General features: G+C 40.4%; 1 protein-coding gene across 3 annotated transcripts in view; it reads left to right on the forward strand.

The window, feature by feature from the left end:
• PIEZO2 (piezo type mechanosensitive ion channel component 2) overlaps positions 1–19,206 on the forward strand; it is a 498,844-nt gene that overhangs the window by 348,561 nt on the left and 131,077 nt on the right. For all 3 annotated transcript variants that reach the window (XM_019545872.1, XM_019545881.1, XM_019545888.1), the window contains 4 exons: positions 2,373–2,596; positions 4,210–4,358; positions 4,991–5,164; positions 16,596–16,810. In XM_019545872.1, the coding sequence (XP_019401417.1) occupies positions 2,373–2,596; positions 4,210–4,358; positions 4,991–5,164; positions 16,596–16,810 (762 nt within the window). The remainder of the gene's footprint in view (positions 1–2,372; positions 2,597–4,209; positions 4,359–4,990; positions 5,165–16,595; positions 16,811–19,206) is intronic.

Here is a 19,206-nt window from a genome sequence, read left to right on the forward strand (position 1 = left end):
GCAGCTTCAAAAATAGCCAGTTGTGTGAAAATCTGACCCCTCGTTGCATGAGGTATCAGATAAAGATGTTTCAAAATATAGCGTCTTCTGTAACTTGTGCTTGCCAGCTCCCAGCCTGTCACTGTTTTCAGAACGGGAGCGGCGAAATGGAGCAGAAGGAGTTCAGTCTGTGGGGTTTTTAGCCCCCCTAGAGGATGGGGCAGAGGTATTGGAGCCCCCTGAGGTGGCAGTGCTCCAATTCAGCCACCCCACCTTTCAACACTGCCTGGGGATGAGCTCCCTCCACTGCATTTCCCCCCTCCCATCCTCAAAACAGGAGCATTGGCGGAGAGCCTAGCCATTGCTATGGGAGCCCAGCTGCAAGCTCCAAGCTGGCAGCTAGATTCCCCTCTCCCCTGGAATCAACAGTGAATTTCTGTTTGGTCTGGGGTAATGCTGTAACTCAGAATGCTTTGCAGAAATTGTTCTGAGTTACAGCTGGGAACTGCACTTCTGTCTGCACCCATTACATCAACCAATGCAACTCTTTTTTTTTTTTTACCATTCAACTGCAATAAATGGCATCAACTTAAAATAGGTGAATGAAATGACAGCTACAGCAAAACTTTCTAATAATAAGAAGAAATAGACAAAACATAAAACTCTGTTAGCTGCATTTAAAAATAGAAGAAGAGCTTACCTGGAAAGAGTTGGTCAGGGATGTGGAAAGATGCCAATATCACACTGGTATAATTTACATTGGTTTTGTCTGCCAATGTAAATTATACCAGGATCCATAGCGGGCAGATGTGTAGCTATCCTGGGCTAACTGAATGCAGTCAGTAGTTATTGCAGTGCCTTACCACTAGGTGATAAGGAAATAAGCAATAACTTGTTTTCCTTGTGCATATGACAACTCCAGGATAGGGTGTGGGCATATGAATTATATACCAGCATAACTTATCCTGGTGTAGATTTGTTCCTTTTTCTTTCACAGTTAATTCTACACTGGATTAGGTGAGATCCATCTGTTCTTTTCTGCATGAGTTTATAGGTCAATTATACCTGTGTAAATATGTCCTTTATCCATGCCCTGTGATTTCCATAGGAGCTGCACTTACAAAACAGCAGCTTTGGTCTACTGATTTCAGTAAGGAGCAGTTTTTCTCTTGTTAAACTAATGCAAATGAGGTCAGAACTAGGCCTGGAAAATATGTTAAGAGCCATGACTTTGCCAAGATAGGCCCTAGTACAGCTGTGTGTATGTGTGTGCAAGTGCGCATGCATGGGCTATCACTATATCCCCAGCATAGTAAAATTAGGAACCAAGTATTCCCTTTTGTCTTCTCAACTGAATGGGGCAGTGGTAATTTGCTGTTTCCTATAGACTTAGTCACGGCAAGGGAAGAAGGGAAATGAAATATACAATTTCACATCTGGCTTCAGGGGCATAGCAATACAGCTCCACACCTGGGGCAGTACCAGCTCCTGTCATGCCACCTGCAGCCATGCAGTCAACCATCATTGCAGCAATAGCTGCATTTTCACTTCCCCCTGCCACCCTCCCCACCCCTGTCACCCCCCACAGTTATGCTACTGCCTGGCTGGACCACATTTCTATGTTTTTTTAAAGGTTTGTTTGATTCACTTTAAACCAGAAGTTCACCTTTGAATATCAGCACTTTGTACTGTTTCAGTAGCATAACTGAAGGGAGGTAACCGGGGCATCAGCCTTTGGAGGGAGGAGAGGGCACACAAATAGCTGCAGCTACAGCATTGGCTGACCACACTGCTACCATTGGTAGTTGGCACAGCCCCCTTTATTACCAATATCCAGATCACTGAGTGACCATGTTACAGCTCTATGTTGTTTCTGTTTTTAGAGAAACCCACAGTCTTCTCATAAGGACTTCATCCCTTGGTTGGTCTTTTTTCCAATTTAGAATATAAATTAAATGGCAATATAAGCATCACAGTAGATTTTTTATTTATTTATTGTATGTTGTTCCTCAGGCCTTGTTTCCCTGTATCTGAGGACTTATTGGGTGAAGTTGAGGGTAACTACAAGAAGCTGGTGTGACTTACTTATGGCTCAGCCCCCAGCCACAGTGGCAGTCAAAGCAGTTTACAATATGGTGTGGATCTTACACCACTTGAGAATCATATTGAGTGTACTTCTGCTCTGTTACGTCTTCTCACACCCTTCTCCTGTTTCCTAAAATGACCCAGAAAAATCTCTTTTCCTCACTTGCAGGGAGTGGAGGGTGTAATTCTGGCACACATCTGAATGTACCCTTGCTACATCTTCTTTGTGTATGCTTCCCCTTTTCTGTGTCTAAAACATCCCCTCAAAGTAGATAGAGAGCCATGCAGTTTTATTTGTGTCTTTGTAGAAGATGAATTGCAAGAAAGAGAAGTTCCAGAGGAAGAAGAGGAAGATGAAGATGATGAACAGGATATTATGAAAGTCCTGGGAAAGCTGGTGATGGCTATGTTCATTAAATACTGGATTTATGTCTGCGGGGGAATGTTCTTCTTTGTCAGCTTTGAAGGTAGAATTGTCATGTACAAAATCATCTACATGATGCTCTTCTTGTTCTGCGTGGTCCTATATCAGGTAAATGAGGCTAAATTCTGCCACTGATTATTTTGGTTCGTGTCCTTTAACTTAGTGCAAAAGTTGCTACATGGATCATTTAAATTCTATATATTTCTTTTCTCATTAACTACAACACATTAGGGATAAGATCATTTGATGATTTTTTTATGCTAGTAAGTCTCAATATGCTGAGGGGTTATAATGTTAGAAAAGCTGTAAATGTTCTGAATTCAGATGTAGTATGGAAAAGCACATAAACATTGGCATGCTTATTTGAGCTAGTACCCATATTCTGTGATAATGGGTGCTGTAATATTTTTAAAATATACTAATAAACTTTTTGAACCTCTTGATTCTGTAGAATTAATCATGAGAATTGGTTGTTTTATGATATGTCTGACCTTCCCCCTTTCCAGGCCTGCCTGGAACCAGGAAGAACAGAATTAATTAGGTATGCTGGAGGATAGGGCTAGGATTCAGAATGACCTAGATAAATTGGAGGATTGGGCCAAAAGAAATTTCTTGAGGTTCAACAAAGACAAGTACAAAGTCCTGCACTTAGGATGGAACAATCCCATGCACCGGTATAGGCTACAGGCTGACTGGGAGATGGGTCTGAGTGTTACAGTGGACAATAAGTTGAATATGTGCCAACAGTGTGCCCTTTTTGCCAAGAGGCTGCATTGATAGGTGTGTTGCCAGTAGATCAAAGGAAGTAAGTATTCCCCTCTGTTCAGCACCAGTGAGGCCACATCTGGAGTACTGTGTTCAGTTTTGGGCCCTGCACTGAAGAAAGGATGTGGACAAATTGGAGAGAGTTCAGTGGAGGGTGATGAAAATGGTTCAAGGGCTGCGGGACATGACTTATGAGGAGAGGCTGATGGGGCTGGGCTTATTTAGTCTAGAGAGAAGAAGACTAAGAGGGGATTTAACAGCAGCCTTCAACAATGTGAAGGGAAGTTTGAAAGAGGATGGAGTTAAACAGTTCTCAGTGGTGGCAGATTATAGAACAAGGAGCAATGGTCTCAAGTCACAGCCAGGTAACTTTAGGTTAGATATTAGGAAGAATTTTCTCACTAGGAGGGTAATAAAGTACTGGAACAGGTTACCAAGAAAGGTGGTGGAATCTCCATCCTTGTTGTTTTTTAAAATCTGGATAGACAAAGCCCTGGCTGTAATGATCTAGTTGGGGATAGTCCTGCTTTGAGCAGGGGGTTGGACTGGATGATTTCCTGAGTTCCCTTCCAACCCTAATTGTCTATGATTCTATGATAATGGTTACTTACTCCTGTGACAGTGGTTCTTCAAGATGGGTTGTTAGTATAGACTCCATAACCTCACACTTCTTGCCAGTAACTTGAGCCCTGCTCCCAATGATGGAACTGATTGGCGATGGAACTGATTTGTGTTTGGGATTGTCCTACCCCTTAAGCCCTCCTTGGCAGCAAGAAGAACTTCAAAGGACATTTGATTTTCAAAAGATCTCAGACATCAAGAATTGTATCTATATGTGCAGCACATCTCAAAGAATCACAGTTACTACAGGGTAGATAACTTTCTTTAAGTAAGAAGAAAGGGTTATATTTTCAAGTCTATCTGCTAGTGCAGCAATGAAATGCATTTGTTCACAGGTGCACTATGAATGGTGGAGACGAATCCTGAAATATTTTTGGATGTCAGTGGTTGTTTATACTATGCTGGTACTTATTTTCATCTACACATACCAGTTTGAATCATTTGGTTCCTTGTGGAAGAACATGACAGGACTGGATGAAAATAAGTGAGTATTTTGAAGTTATCTGGATTCTGGGAGGCTAAGGAGATGGATGATTGATTGATTGATTGATTGATTGCAAATTCAAAGATAGATATAGTTTTGCTTTGCAAATGTTTATGGAGAAGAATGCAAATATTTCACCATATTTTGTAAACAGTTTGCAAACCTAAAGCCCACAGTAAAAATGATGGATGAAGGATCATTTGTGCCCTTAGACCTCCTTCCTTCTTTTCTTTGTTTTAACTGAAAAATGTCATGAGACATTCACTAGTTGTGACTGATATTAGGCATTTTGCTGCTCTATGAATCCCAGATACACATACTTCTGCCCCTACCACACCACCGTCATTTTTACAAATAAAAGTCAACATATTTTGCTGCTCCTCTTTCTCTTTCTTGGTTACCTTGTATCGCCACTACTTCTACCTAGTAATTCCAGCAGTAAAAATTCAAGATAAAGAGTTTAATTTCTATTCACATTGCAATTTTTTTTTCAGAAAAACAAAAGTACAAATATGTAGCAAGTATTTAGGCTTATTTTCCTTAGCAAGCACTTGTGACGTTCACTCTCCCATGTGATAAGGAAGAAAATTACAAATCAAACAGATCACTTAATGCCTTGTTTTATTTTTCAGACTAGAAGATCTCGGTTTAGAACGGTTTTCGGTGGCTATGCTATTCACACGAATCTTCATACCAACCTCCTTCCTATTAGTGTGTATATTACACCTTCACTACTTCCATGACCATTTTCTTCAGCTTACTGACTTAAAAGCTGTAACCAGTAAACAGGACAACACTATTTACAGGTAAATAAGCAAATAAATAAAACTGCCATTTATTCAGAGCCCTTTTTTGACTGTCCACTAATGCTTATTTTTCAATAAATATTTTTTAAATCTTTTTATGATTCAACTTATTTAAAAACAAAGAAACAAAGAAAACAAGCAACTCCCCCACCCCAACCATACATATTTAAGTTTATACTTTACAGTATATTTTCAAAAGCAGCAGTGCCTTGCCTGTCAATGGGAATAAAGTGCATATGTTCCCTGTGGGCCTTTTAAACACTCTTGGCAATAATGGGAATGCTTTCAAAGAGTTTTATTGCCTCAGTTTTAAGTGTACCAGCTGAGATAGATTAAAGAAGCTGAACTTTCAGAAATTACTTAGCACCTTGATTTAGGTATCTCAGACATGAAATTAAAATTTCATTTCATTTAACTGGGAATGGGGACATCCAGCATCACTGCTTGTTTCTGAAAATTTGACCTATAGGCTGTGCCAGCTTAATGGGCAATTATCCAGGGTCAACAAAATAGACAGCAGAGTATTTTGGTGCTCTTAACCTCAGTCCCTAACCCCTCCATTCTTGGATTTTTAATGGAATGAGCTTTCAGTATATTATACACCTAGAGCATTTTCTGCCTAAGAGCCAATCTGTGTTGTCACCATATGCCAAATGCATAGGCAATTAAAAGGTGTTATACAATATTGTATAATTTTATAATATAATTAGATTCATACCACCATTTGTGAGGACATTCATTTGTAGAATATGACATGTTTTCCGTCTGACATTTTTATTCTCATGGATTTGGAAAGATAGCTCTATGCCATGAATGAATTACAGGTTAAGGCCTGTTTACACCAGTAGAGAATGTGCTATGATTTTTTAATGATATAACATACAGGAAATATAGGAACGTCTTTGGTTATTGGAATCAGATATTTAGTATGCCGATATTTTTATCTCAGTGTGAAACATATGTACAGTATGATGCAAGGGTGTTATGTACCTGTTCAGCATTGCTTTTGGAATAAGCTCTACTTCTCCAAAATGATTTAAAAAGTTCTCAATCTTGTATTCTAAATAGACTATAAAAGAATACCAATAATTTTTAACAGTATTTTCTTTATTTGCATTTCCAAATGTCTGTCTTCTTCATTCCTTTTTTATCTTAATTCATGTCAGTGAAGTAGGAAATCACATGGTAAACTTGGGGCTCTCTTGAGATTATTTATGCATGAATTTTTGTGTCCTGGAGATGTTTTGTGTTTCTCTGAATTTCCCCAAACTTTGAGATCATACACTAGAACATGGGCCTGTCAAAGGGCTGAATTTAAGAAGAGGGCTTAAGAATTGACATTTGGGGGAAATTCCACAGTAGTCGGTAACTACACAAGTTTTACTGAATACTAAGCACTTTGCTCTGTGTTTGTCAACAGCAGCAGCTTTCATGTGCATATAGTGAGTTTCAAGGACATTGTATGAGAGAAATGCCTGAAATAGTCCTACTTTTGACGATGTGCTCATGCTGCAGTATTTGCTTCCTATGAAACTGCTGTCTTCACATCCTGTGTGTTGTTACCAAGGCATATATACAAGTGCAACATTCATAGCGTATTGTAGGTCTTCAAAGGGAGGCACAAGTAAAATCAATGCACTTGTGCAAAGCGTGAAGCTAGTGGCATGAGTTGACACAAAGTGCTACCAAGGTCCTGTTGGAAATGAAAAAAATCAAAATTATGGAGTACTACAATCAGAAAAAGTACACAAAACAATGTACTTGGTGTGTGGATTTTCATCTGGAGTAAATGAAATTATTCTTATGCAGGGTATAAGTGTCGTCGTGGTTAGGGTGTTGATAATAGCAATTTTAGTAGCTATGACTAGGTTTTTATGACTTTGATTATTAAAATAGTAAGGGAAGTGTATTATGTTATATTATCATTTTAAATCTAGTTGTGGAACTGGACTGTAAGCATCTGTCATTGTCGCTGAGTTTTAGGGAAATCAGTGGAATGATTTGAAGAGTAAGGCACAACTGAGCTAGTTAATAGAGCTGTATGAAGCTTCCTCCCTGATTTGATTTGGTGGAGATTTGGCCCGATTCAGTGGCTGAATCTCTGAATCCAATCGAACTAGAGGACCCTTTAATCTCTCCAAATCGAATCAGAACCCTCTGAATCAATTCAGAGAGATTCGGAAAGATTTGGAGATTCAGACATAGAAACAGGTTTAAATGTTTTTTGTAAATACCTATAGGTAGCAGTGGCTCATGAGTGCTGCAGTGCTGGGGTGCATGGAACGTCCCACAGGAGTGCGGGGGGGCTTCCCAGTGCACTTGGCAGGTGGACCAGAAGCACTTCCAGTCCACTTCTGGGTCCACTGGGGAGCGTGGTGGGGGCCCCCCAACCCGCAACTCAGTGACTGGTGCCTCCTGCGTCTGGGGGAGGCACCCAGGGTCCCCCCATGGCCAGTTGCCAAGCCGGGGAATCATGGGGGGGGGGGCAGTGCACTCCTGGCAGACCCAAAGTAGATCAGAAGTATTTCTGGTCCACTTCTGAGTTCGTCACCAAGTACATGGAAGCTCCCCCCTCCCCCCTGTAGGATGCTTTATGTGCCCTAGCATTGCAGTGATTGTGAGCCATGCCTGCTACCTCAAGGTATGTAGAAAAAACTTTTAAAGCTATGTCTGTGTTCCCCAAATCGGCATCGAATCTTCAGATTCGAATTCAGCCAAATCAAATCAGGGACAGTAATCTGAATCAGCAAATCAAATCACTGTCCTTGATTCGTGCCAAATCCAAATCGAATAGGGCCCACTTCACACACCGTTACTAGTTAAGTAAAGATGTTGAAGCTTGGTCCCAGGTAGGGCTCCACTAGGTAGGTGCTGGAACAATGAAATTTTCTCATGGAGAAAGACACTTCTCAGTGGCAGCAGTGGGCTGTTGAATTTTACATGAAAGGGGAATTTTATATTGATGAAGGGTCTGATGATTATGATGCTTGCCTTCAATCGAGGTCAATTCCTTGTTCCATTGAAGTTTCCCTTTGTGGCCTCAGTCAAGCCACATCATCGTCTCTGTCTAAAATTCTTCCCTATTTCAATAACATTTATATAATAATTCCCTATTTCTGTCTCACAAGTTATAAAATGGAGATCAAACCTTAAACTGTGAAATACTGAGATATTCTAGTAATGAGGCCATTGGAAGCACTTAAAATAAATGCCAGTCCAAAGAAGCAAAAGATTCATTTCTAATTTTTTTAATAAAGTAATTATTTTATATGATAAGGGATTAGACTAAAGAATATAAAAGAATAACACCTCTTCTGATATTTTGGGGTCTCTAAGATTCCCTAAGATCTTTCTAATTTACATATAATCCAAGTAACACTATTGAATCTGTGGGCTTCCTAGCATTTTCAACTGCATGTTTTGTAATAAACTTTCCAACTTAGTGCCACATTGTGATATGTACCTCTATAGTAAAAAGTTAAGTACTTTCTTTCCTGTTTAACAATCTCTTTTTCTCTCTCTAATTCATTTTTCCATTGCCATCACATGCATTCTTGTGCCTTCATCTCTTACCTCATAGCCACGCCAAAGTCAATGGTCGTGTTTATCTAATAATAAATAGGTGGGTACTTCAGTATTTCCTTTCTTATAAAAAGTATGTACCTTAATTTTTTTGCTATTCCTTCACTTCCTTTATACAAAAATCACTTTTTCTATGTGCTACCATGAAGTAAGTGGACAATGTTATTTATGTATGCTAGTCCTCTGCTTAACACATCTGCTATATATAGATTTAGAGGTTGTAGGTTCACTCCACAACTGGGATTCTCCTCCTAAACTTTATCCAAGCTTCATAAAGGTGTAGCCAATACTTTTTGAATTGGGTGTAGTTAGCAGAATTACTTTAGGAGTCTGATTTGTCTATACTTTGTTTATGCATGGAAACAAGCATGCTCACCTGCATCTATGTGGACATGTTCAGAAACACTTGGGAAAATGTACTTGAGACAAGAGGAACTATTCACAGAACACGAATTTGTCTGAAGATTGAGCCTATGCCTACAAAGTTAGTGTTTTATTTTGCAAAGGAAAAGTGTAGACACAAATACAATACCCACTAAATGCTGGACTTCCCCAGACAGTTAACCAGGGCTGAAAGCTACAAGATTTGAACTCTAAAACTTACAGTGTCATTATTATGCTTTTATAAAATTGGCCCTTTAAAGTACTTACCCATGATTCTTTTCATTTTTAGAGTGGCCATAATTTCTTTTTAGGTCAAAGTAAGAACAGTGGAGATTTGTTTCTCATGAAAAGCAATGAGAACTGAGCCAATACCTCAACAAGTTCTCTGTAAATACTCTACTCAGCTGAAAAAAATATTTCTTACTGAGTGCTTATGCCTCATTTTTTGCTGCCTCCAGTAAATATTCTAAATTGGGTTTCTCAAAGAAGAATGTGATTTCAGTTCTTTTGAAACACGCACAGGCTCCTTTGAAAATCCCTGCTGTTGCAAACAAGCTTACTGGCAGGAATGTTCATAGAAACAATAAATTTTAAGCACAACTCACAGAATGCAAATATTGAGCTAACAAACTTGGCTGTCAGCATCAGAAACTTGATTGTAACTGTGACACCCATTCCATTCAGTTACAGAGTAAATGTCGTGGTACAGGTGTCCCTCGAATTTATGCAGGTTCTTTATATGTGAATTCGCTCTTATGCTATAAGCATATTTAGACTTATAATTCATTATATGCAAGGTAAATTTGCTCTTATGCAATTAGCATAGATACCTCTCCCCCCCACCCAACAAGTAAGTCTGTAGGGGGAGGGAAAAGGGCCGTGGCCCCACTCACCCCAGCCCTGGCTGCAGTGGCTCTGCTCTGCCTGTCCCCCAACACCTGAACTCACCCATCTCCTGGGCTGCACTGTGCCGTGGTGCAGGCAGCTGGTGTCAGCTGCTCCCAGGGCCGCTCTAGCATGGGCTGGGGTGTGTGAGGACAAGCAGAGTCCCAGGCAGCACACGGCTCAGCACTCACCTCAGCCCCAGCTGCAGTGGCCCCAGATGCAGCCGACACAAGCTGCCTGCACCAGGGCATGGCACAGCCCAGGAACAGAGATGAGTAGGGACAGGCAGAGCACGGTGCAGCCCAGCAGCTGCAGGCAGCTGGCACTGGTCACTCCCGAGGCCACTGCAGCCAGGGCAGGGGTGAGTGCCACCCTGTTCCCTTTGCTTTGCTGCCTTGTGCAGCCCCACAAGCAGCACCCCTCCCCCCCACCCCTTCCCTAGTCCCAGCCTCATTCTCTGTCTCCCTCCCTCACCACCATGGGAACCTATCCCTATTTGTTACATTGTAAAGTGGATTTGCTTTATGCAAATTCTATTTATGCACCATTCTCCAGGAACACATGTACAGCATAAATTGAAGGAAACCTGTATCTGCGTGTCCACTCAAAATGAACAACTTGAACCCTGAATATAATCAGTGTCTCTTAGTATAAACATGTCAGTGCCAAAGAACTATGTTGCTCCCAAGTGAGTATGGTATAAAAAATATTTTCTGTGACAAATGTAGCTGGTCAGTTTGTTGTTCTTCCAAGGTGTCGATGCAAGCAGATGTTAACTCTGTGCCCACTAGACAGCCCATGAGTTTTCTGCAGATCAGGAGTTGTTAAAAGAGAATTTTTTGACAAATAATTTTGAAACAAGGCTTTTAAAACAGTTTTCAGAAAATTTACTAGTAGTAAAAAATCCATTAATACTTTGAATAACAATTATTATTATTATTATAATAAAACTTATTTAAGTATAATTTAACAAGGAATTTCAACACATACCCGACTTTATGTATCCAGGGAGTTGCACTGAATTCATTCAGGTACCGTGAGGTAGGCTGAATTGGTACCATGTTCAACTAATTTGAGGGAAAGGAACGGCCCTATCTAAAACCATTGGTGGCTTTGTCTTTAAAGCATCTTGTTGACCAGGTATTCAGTTCTTTCCCTCATTAATGGAACAAAATGCACATGATTTCCTTTGGCTTTTTTCCTGATAATCTTGCACCATTATATATATTTTGTTTTTTTTAAACAGATGACTAGTTTTGAAGAGTCTATCACTGTCTTACAGACATGCTAATAAATATATCAAACCAATCTCAGTGCTAGTTATCATTTGTATGCCATGTAATAGTTAAATATTCCTTATTTTTACAAATACTAACATCCATTATAGCCCGTCCAGCAAGGAAAGAAAAATTAGCAATAAATTTGGAGGAAGAAAAGTTCAAAGTAAAATAATATTTTTAGGGAAATAGTTCATAGGATAAAAGGGTCATAGGAAAGTAGAGCTGAAAGGGACATCACAAGGTCATTTAGTCCAGTTCTTGCCCAAAGCAGGATCATCCCCAACTAAACCATGCCAGCCAAGTGTCTTTCTATCCTGCCTTTTTAAGGATAGAGACTCCACGACTCCTCTAGGTAGCTTGTTCCAATGCCTGACCACCCCCCGAGCTGTTGGATATATTATCTATCCTCAATTAAGCTAAGCACCAAGCTATTGCCTGAAGTATTATTGATGACAATAGAGCCTAAGCACATACTTAGACTTTTTCAGTGTGTGTATATGGCGCACAGATTTCTCTCTTACAGGTCTGTTCTATTGCCATAGAAGTAAATGGCAAAGATATTTAGTAGTAAACATGGGGGGAGGACAATGCTGTGGACCACAGCTGTTCTCCTTTACATTGATTTGAGTGGGTATAGGGATGAATTAGGAGCCTAAGATCGGAATGATGGAAGCAGGCTCCTTTTATCTTGCAGATTCCCCTGTGTTTCTGTTCTATTGCCATAGAAGTAAATGGCAATTCCGATCTGTAGTAAACATGGGGGGAGGACAATGCTGTGGACCACAGCTGTTCTCCTTTACATTGATTTGAGTGGGTATAGGGATGAATTAGGAGCCTACTGAATTAATGATGGAAGCAGGCTCCTTTTATCTTGCAGATTCCCCTGTGTTTCTCCCCCACTGATTAGCTGATGAGGCTGATGAGCTTTGGTGGTCCTGCTGCTTGCTGCTGACCAGCCAGGAGGCAAAAATGATGCCATATTTAAACTGTGTTTTTTGCTATCCTGTTGATCAAGAGTGAGTGGCAAGGCCCCTCCACCAAAGGGTGTGGGGGGGGTGTGGAAGAACCTGCAAAATTAAAGGAGCTGCCATGCAGCCCACTTCCACTGTGAATTTGGTGGGTCCCTAGCAATGAATGAAATCAAAATTTGGCCCTATTTATAAAATTAACTAAATATAGAAAACGAACCAAAATCTGCCTGATTTTGACCCCATTGGCCAGATTTCTTACAACTGTGCCTATGAAGAGTTACCTCTGTGAAGTCACTGGAGGTGTAAGACATGCTTTATCCATTGACTTTAATAGATCTGTGATTATTTACATTAGCGTAGGAACTGAGGGTGCCAATACATGTACATTAAGGCTGCTCCAATGCGCTGTAATTACAGTGCATCAGAGCAGACTTAATTTATTGAGTCTCCTGGAGCATGGTAATTACCACGCTCCAGAAGACTCCAGCATCATGTGTATCAGTGTCCCCACACTGAAAAATGGCAATGGAGACACTTTAACTAAAGCTTCTTCAGTGAGCTTTAGTTGAAGCGTCCCCACTACCATTTTTCAGTGCAGGGACACTGATACATGTTATGCTTTGGTTGGCTTAATTAGAGCAATTCTCACAGCTGTTCTTATTAAAGTAAAGCCCCTCCCCAACCACCGCCTTCTACAGCGTGTGTATAAATGCCCTGAGTCTTTAAGTTTTGAATTGTTGTAAGGTTCTTTCTGTACATGGAACTCCCATTTATACTGATAGAAATTCTGCGTAGGTTTGCAATGAGATTTCCAGAGCTGTGTACTACAATATATTAAGGTTTGATTTTGTTTCTTGTTTATTCCTAAAAATTAAATATCCCGGTGAAATTCCCATTCTCACTAGACAGTACATTTATAATACAGTAATTGGCATTGGATCAAGTCATAATGAGATTAACAGGCATGGAGTCCTATTTCATAGTGGGGGAGAGGAGGGAGGGTTATTGATAACTGCTTTCACAGTTTTGCTCACTATGTAAGATTTTATTTGGGGAAGAAATTGTTGTACTATAGTTCTATTATTTTAATAACCAGCATGCCATTAATGTGCATGTGGATGAAATACCCAGGCTTCTGTAATCTTTCATTATCTAAGCCACGTGACTTGCAATATGAAGGAATTGCGAGAACGTTAAACTCGCTGAGGCTGTCCTGTTGCTGTCCTGTTGCTGTTTCATTAGCAAGGTTTTGAAATACATTGTATAGATATGATAAATATTGCTAGGTTTTCTATTTTCTAAAATCTTCAAAGAAGTTGCACGTTGTCTAATTCAAATGTTGATTAATGTGCCAGAATTCTGTATTGTAAATAAAAATAAAACAATATTTTATCTTACTAAAATTATTTACCCAGGTCCCAAAATAGCAGTAAGAGGGAGCATCTTATGAGACACTTAATGTGCAATAGACTAATTCTACTGTGCATTAGCGCATCATCGCAAAAGCTCTGCAAATATACAGAATTAGTCTACTGTGCATTAAGCATCATGCAAAGACTAGGACTGGGGACAGACATTCAGAAAACCTGACCTGAACTGACTCAGTCTTTCCAGGTTAGTCTAGCCTGGCTTGGCTGAATGGCTTTGTAGCCAGATAGACATTCTCTCTGGACTGAGGAAATTCAGGCACAGGCCTACAGTGGCTCAGGCTAGAAGGTGGGGGAGGGGCGCACTAGAGCAGCCCTCCCTTCCCTTGCAGAGTGCTGAGCTAAGGGGGGGCGTGGCCAGGCCCCAGCAGGACACTTTGATTAGGGGCATCTGCCTGCACCATCCCAGGCTTATCCCCACTGGCTGCTCAAGGGATGGGAATGTTGCCAGACCCCAGGCCCCTGCTAGCACTCTGAGGCAAGGGTGGGTGTGCAGTGCATGCGTCTGCTGATGATAAGGAGCTTTTCAATCTCCCTCCTTGCTTCTTTATACTGTCTGCATCAAACTGACAGGCAAGCAAGCCAGCAGGGAGCTGCTAAGAGTGTTTATCACCCCATCAGAAAAACAATAGCCCCTCTCCATTAGTTCAAACTCTTCTTAAACAGCTGACCTGTTGATTAGCTCCAAAAGCTCTAAGCAGTCACTTTTCTGTCTGCCTGTCCCAGTGAAATTGGAGACACACACACATAGACACCTCCTGGCATTAGCTAGCATACCACATGCCTAGGGTCTGTGGGGCTGGGGTCCATACTATGAGAGATGGGAGGATTCCTGCTTGTGCAGCGAGCAGTGAGTGGGGTGGGCAGGGGAGGGCAGGGAGAAGCCTGGCAGACCCTGCTGTACCTGCAGTCTCTGGTGGAGCTCCAGCCAGAGGGCAGAGGGGAGGGTGCAGCCCTGCTGTGGAGCAGAGAGCCCTGCCCAGCCCAGAGAGCATGCCGGGATGCTGGGGGTGTCTTGTTTATCTTAAACCAGCAAGGGGTCTGGGACAGACATTGCATAAACCAGTTTGACCCAAATCAGTTAAGTCTGATACTACATTCAGCCAGGTTTATTTCAAACCAGTTTCAGCCATTTTCAAATGGTTTCAGGTTTAAACCAGTTTCTAATCACGTAAACCAGTTTATGTATAATGTCTGTCCCTAGCCTGTGTGCTCGCTCTACTATACAGTAGTGGTGGCTACTGCACATTTAGTTAGTACCTTGTATTAGAGGTACTAAACTTAAATCGCAGTAACAATAGCATTTAATGCATGTGTAGATGCACCCAGGGTATTGAAGAACATTCCTGAGTATAGTATTTTTCTCACCACAGCTAATTGTTCAGGGAAGTGCTCCTGCATACATATACTGCCACAAAGATTACTGCAAGCAGTAGTCCCGTTCAAATGAACTTTTAGCCATGTGCTCAGTGGTATGGACAGGATCAAGCACATATTAAAGGAGCAAGAATAATTTTTTTATACCAGAAGTTCTTACGCTAGGATTGAGTCAGTGTCTGACAGTTCTGATCTGCATACAAAATCGTGTAGTTTTGATCTACATACAAAAGGGGGAGTTGGAGTATAGTACAGAGAGACGGGGCTGGCAGTGCAGATCCAACCCAGAGCTTAATCTGAACACCCACAATGTTTAGAAGCACTTTTATATAAAATTTAGGGGAAGATTCTCTCAAATTTATGTCCAATGTCAGTAAGCGTGAAAAGAAAATATATGGATGAATATTCTATTAACTCAAAACCTTTTATATCATATAAGATCATATAAGATAAATAGTTGCTTTTTACTAAGGAAAGCAAAATTACTAAAGATTATAGGGCAGTTGTTGAAGTATTATCATGCTAATACAATACCACAGTTCCCAAATTAAAAATACATAGCTTACATCCTGTTTTTTAGCTTATTTCCACTGCTTTTCACTTCGTAAAGTGATCCATTAAAATACAAATTAAGTTTCAAAGTATGACATCAACAAATTTTAGAAAAGGCGGAATGTGCAGAACGGGTCAGATAATACATCCCGAAGTAGCAGACATGGGACTTCTGCTAGAATGTATTTAGGAATCTGTTTTTGGAGAACTGTCCCTTGGAAACTAGCACATTCCTAAGCAGTTGCTTCTTTCAGTTTTCAAAGAGATATATATTCAAACTATGAATTATATAACTTACCTCTGACAATCCAGGTGCATCCCTAAATGCATGGGAGAGAATTAATCCTTTTCTGCATTTAGTTGTAGTGTTCTTATTGTGCACTCTTTCTATTTCTGCTATGATTCTATAACTTAAAGCACCCTGTTAATGTCATGATGGCATGCTCTTGGCATCAGAAGGCTGCTGCAGATAGAGTAGGAAAGTGCCTTAGTGGTTATATAGCATGCTGTATTTATCTCTGACCTTCTTTTTAACCCCTCTGTTCTCATTTCCCTTTTTCTTTCTGTTTCAATTATTTTGAGCAGCCTCAAGAAAAAATTACCAATCCACCAAAATGAGTAAGTCCCCCGTGAAGTCATGAAATGCTTGCTTTTAAACAATGTCATTTCATGCTTCTTCATCTTAAACTCTGACCATTTTCTCCATTGGGGAAAATGTCAAGTTTAGGTGTCAATACCACTCATTACTAATTAGCCATTGGTATCTGAAAAAGAAATAATTATTAATATATTCTGACTCAGTGTACAGCGATTGCTTTCAGAAAGTACCAGAATCATTATCATTTCCAGTTCTAAGGCATTTGTTCATGAACTGCTTGTATGTTTGTCTGTTTAATTATACTGTTTGAGGGACGGGGGGAGTTCCTGGTGCCATTACTATTCAATTTGTTGACACACTGATATTTATCAACAGACTGGTACACCAAGATGGGAGTCTGCCTGACATAACCATGATGAGTTTAACTGCTGGTAATGAAAAGGAAGAGGATAAAAATCTGGAAGAGCACGGAGACAAGAGCACAGAAGAGAGCAGTGAGGAGGGAAGGGAAGGTGAAGATGAAAAGGAAAAAGACAAAGAGAAAGAGGAAAATGAAGAAGATGATGATTCAGAAGCAGAAGAAACTACAGGTAGACTATGAAGACAGTTAATTTTATGAGCTTTTCCAACTGTATATCAACTTTATTGATAAGCCTGACTTGCTTTAAGTTATGTGTTTCCCTTTTAATTTTAACTAGACTCTTTGCCAAAATATCTGAGTTGAGCAGATGGCTACTTGTTAATTATTCAACAGGCTGCAATCACTTAAAGTGAGAGCAGCTACTCTTACCTACCTCCTATGCTTACAAAATGAAAAAACCTACTGGTGGAGAATCCTTTAAGTAGCCAAGGAAGGTTGAATGGGCAAGTCCCTACAAATTATGGGAAAGACAGCTTTGAGTGAATTCTCTAAGCAATAACACTTTCAGTTATTTTTTTCTTTTGTCTTGTATGCTTTTAAGATAATTCATTTCCAAATGTCCCCACTTCATTATTCATGAGCATCATGAGTGTCAAATTTTGCCATTTTAAATGAGGAACATGTCACTGATTGTAGCTGACCATACAAAGGCCTAAGGGTAATGAAGGCTAAGGATGATGTTCATATTCCTAGGCTAAAACATAAATAATTTCTGTAATTCAGTTAGTAACATGAACCCTGTGTGACTTAGATTAGCAGGAGGAAGAGCAGGTCAAGAACAGGAAACTGGAGAGAGTGTTTAGAACCAAGGGAAATCAAACCATCTGGAAACTGCCTTATGATTATGTTGGCAACTCTCAGTATTTTATGTAGAAATGTTGGATTGAAATGCAGACATTTAATGTATTGTGCTCAAAGAAATATGGCGCTTTAACTTCCCTACCCTGAACTCATGCAGTCTCAAGAGAGCTGAAAACACTCATGCCTTCCTAGCTGGGAATTGCCCATCCTAGAGGAGTCTACAGCAAGAACAGAGCTGGTGTATTTAGCTCATGTATTGCTTCTGCACTGAGGGGTATGACTAGAATATGCTGTACTTTGGTTACCTCAGCTGATGGAAGATCTCTTGGGACCACTGGCAGCTGTCATAAGTTAACCTACACTGAGGCAGAGTTGAATTGAGAATCAGGGAGCTCCAGCTGACCCTCTATAAAGTCCTTCTCTCTGGGCTGCACTAAGTGAATTTTGGCATTAGCCCAAAGTCTGCCTCTGAGCAGAATCTCTGTTTTCAAAATATATACTAAATGGTGCGCCTTTATACCAAAAAGCTAAAACACTTTTAAGAACTGAAGAGGTTGGAATTGCTAATATTGCTGTAGCATGCTAATGCATGTATTCCTAATATGATTACAATAATGCAGTGTTGAATCCATTCTTTCCACATGTAACCTCTTGTACAGTATATTGTGCTTGGTATACCAGACAGAGCTTGTGAAAATAATATACACACTCTCTCTTATTCCTCTGCCACCTGTTTATTTTCAGTGTTATTAAAAATCATATTGAATTATATTAACTGAAAAATAAAATGTGGAACTTTAATTAAAGACTTTCCTTCCTAATATACACATATACATACAAATACATGCATAGTTAAAAAACGACACTATTCTATAATTGCTTAACATTGCTATGTTGAAATTTTTGTTTTGTTCTTTTCTTTTTCATTGGTGTTTCCTAAGAATTTTTTGAGAAAGAAAAAGAGAAATTAATACCTATTATCTGGACCCCCATAAAAGCAAGATCTTACAAAAATATGCACTGATTTTTTTAAATGCAAGTTGAGTTCAGAGTGCTTAATTATGTAAGACCAACTGAGAAGACATTTTTAGTATGCAGAAGATCCTTTCACATCTACACTTTGCTTAGCTAATCTCCAATAGTCTTTCCCTCCTCCTCATAAATAGCACTGTAAAGCAAAAGCCAGTTAGTATAATTCCTGATTTTACAAACTAACCCCATCCTCATTAAAAAATTGGGCGATTGTGGCATTGATGCCTACACAGTCAGATGGATTGCAGATTGGCTGAAGGGTCACACTCAGAAGGTGGTGGTGGACGGGTCATGTACGACCTGGGGAGAAGTGGGCAGCGGAGCCCCCCAGAGCTCAGTCCTTGGGCCCGCACGGTTCAATCTCTTTATCAGCGATTTGGACGACGGGGTGAAAAGCAACCTATTTAAATTCGCTCATGATATCAAAATTTGGGGTGAGGTGAGCACGCTAGCAGGGAGGGAAAGACTGCAGCAAGACTTGGATAGGTTACAGGGGTGGGCTAGCAAAAACAGGATGCGCTTCAATACTAACAAGTGCAGGGTGCTGCACATGGGCAGTAGTAACCAGCAGCACACTTATAAGATGGGACACTCCCTTCTTGAGAGCACGGAGGCAGAAAGGGGTCTTGGAGTCATTATGGACTCCAAGATGAACATGGGCCAACAATGCGAGGTCACGGTTGGCAGGGCTAACCGGACCTTGTCTTGCATCCACAGGTGCATCTCTAACAG

Source organism: Crocodylus porosus, unplaced genomic scaffold (genome assembly GCF_001723895.1).
Source record: "Crocodylus porosus isolate Cpor-Errol unplaced genomic scaffold, CroPor_comp1, whole genome shotgun sequence".
Lineage (NCBI taxonomy): Eukaryota > Metazoa > Chordata > Crocodylia > Crocodylidae > Crocodylus > Crocodylus porosus.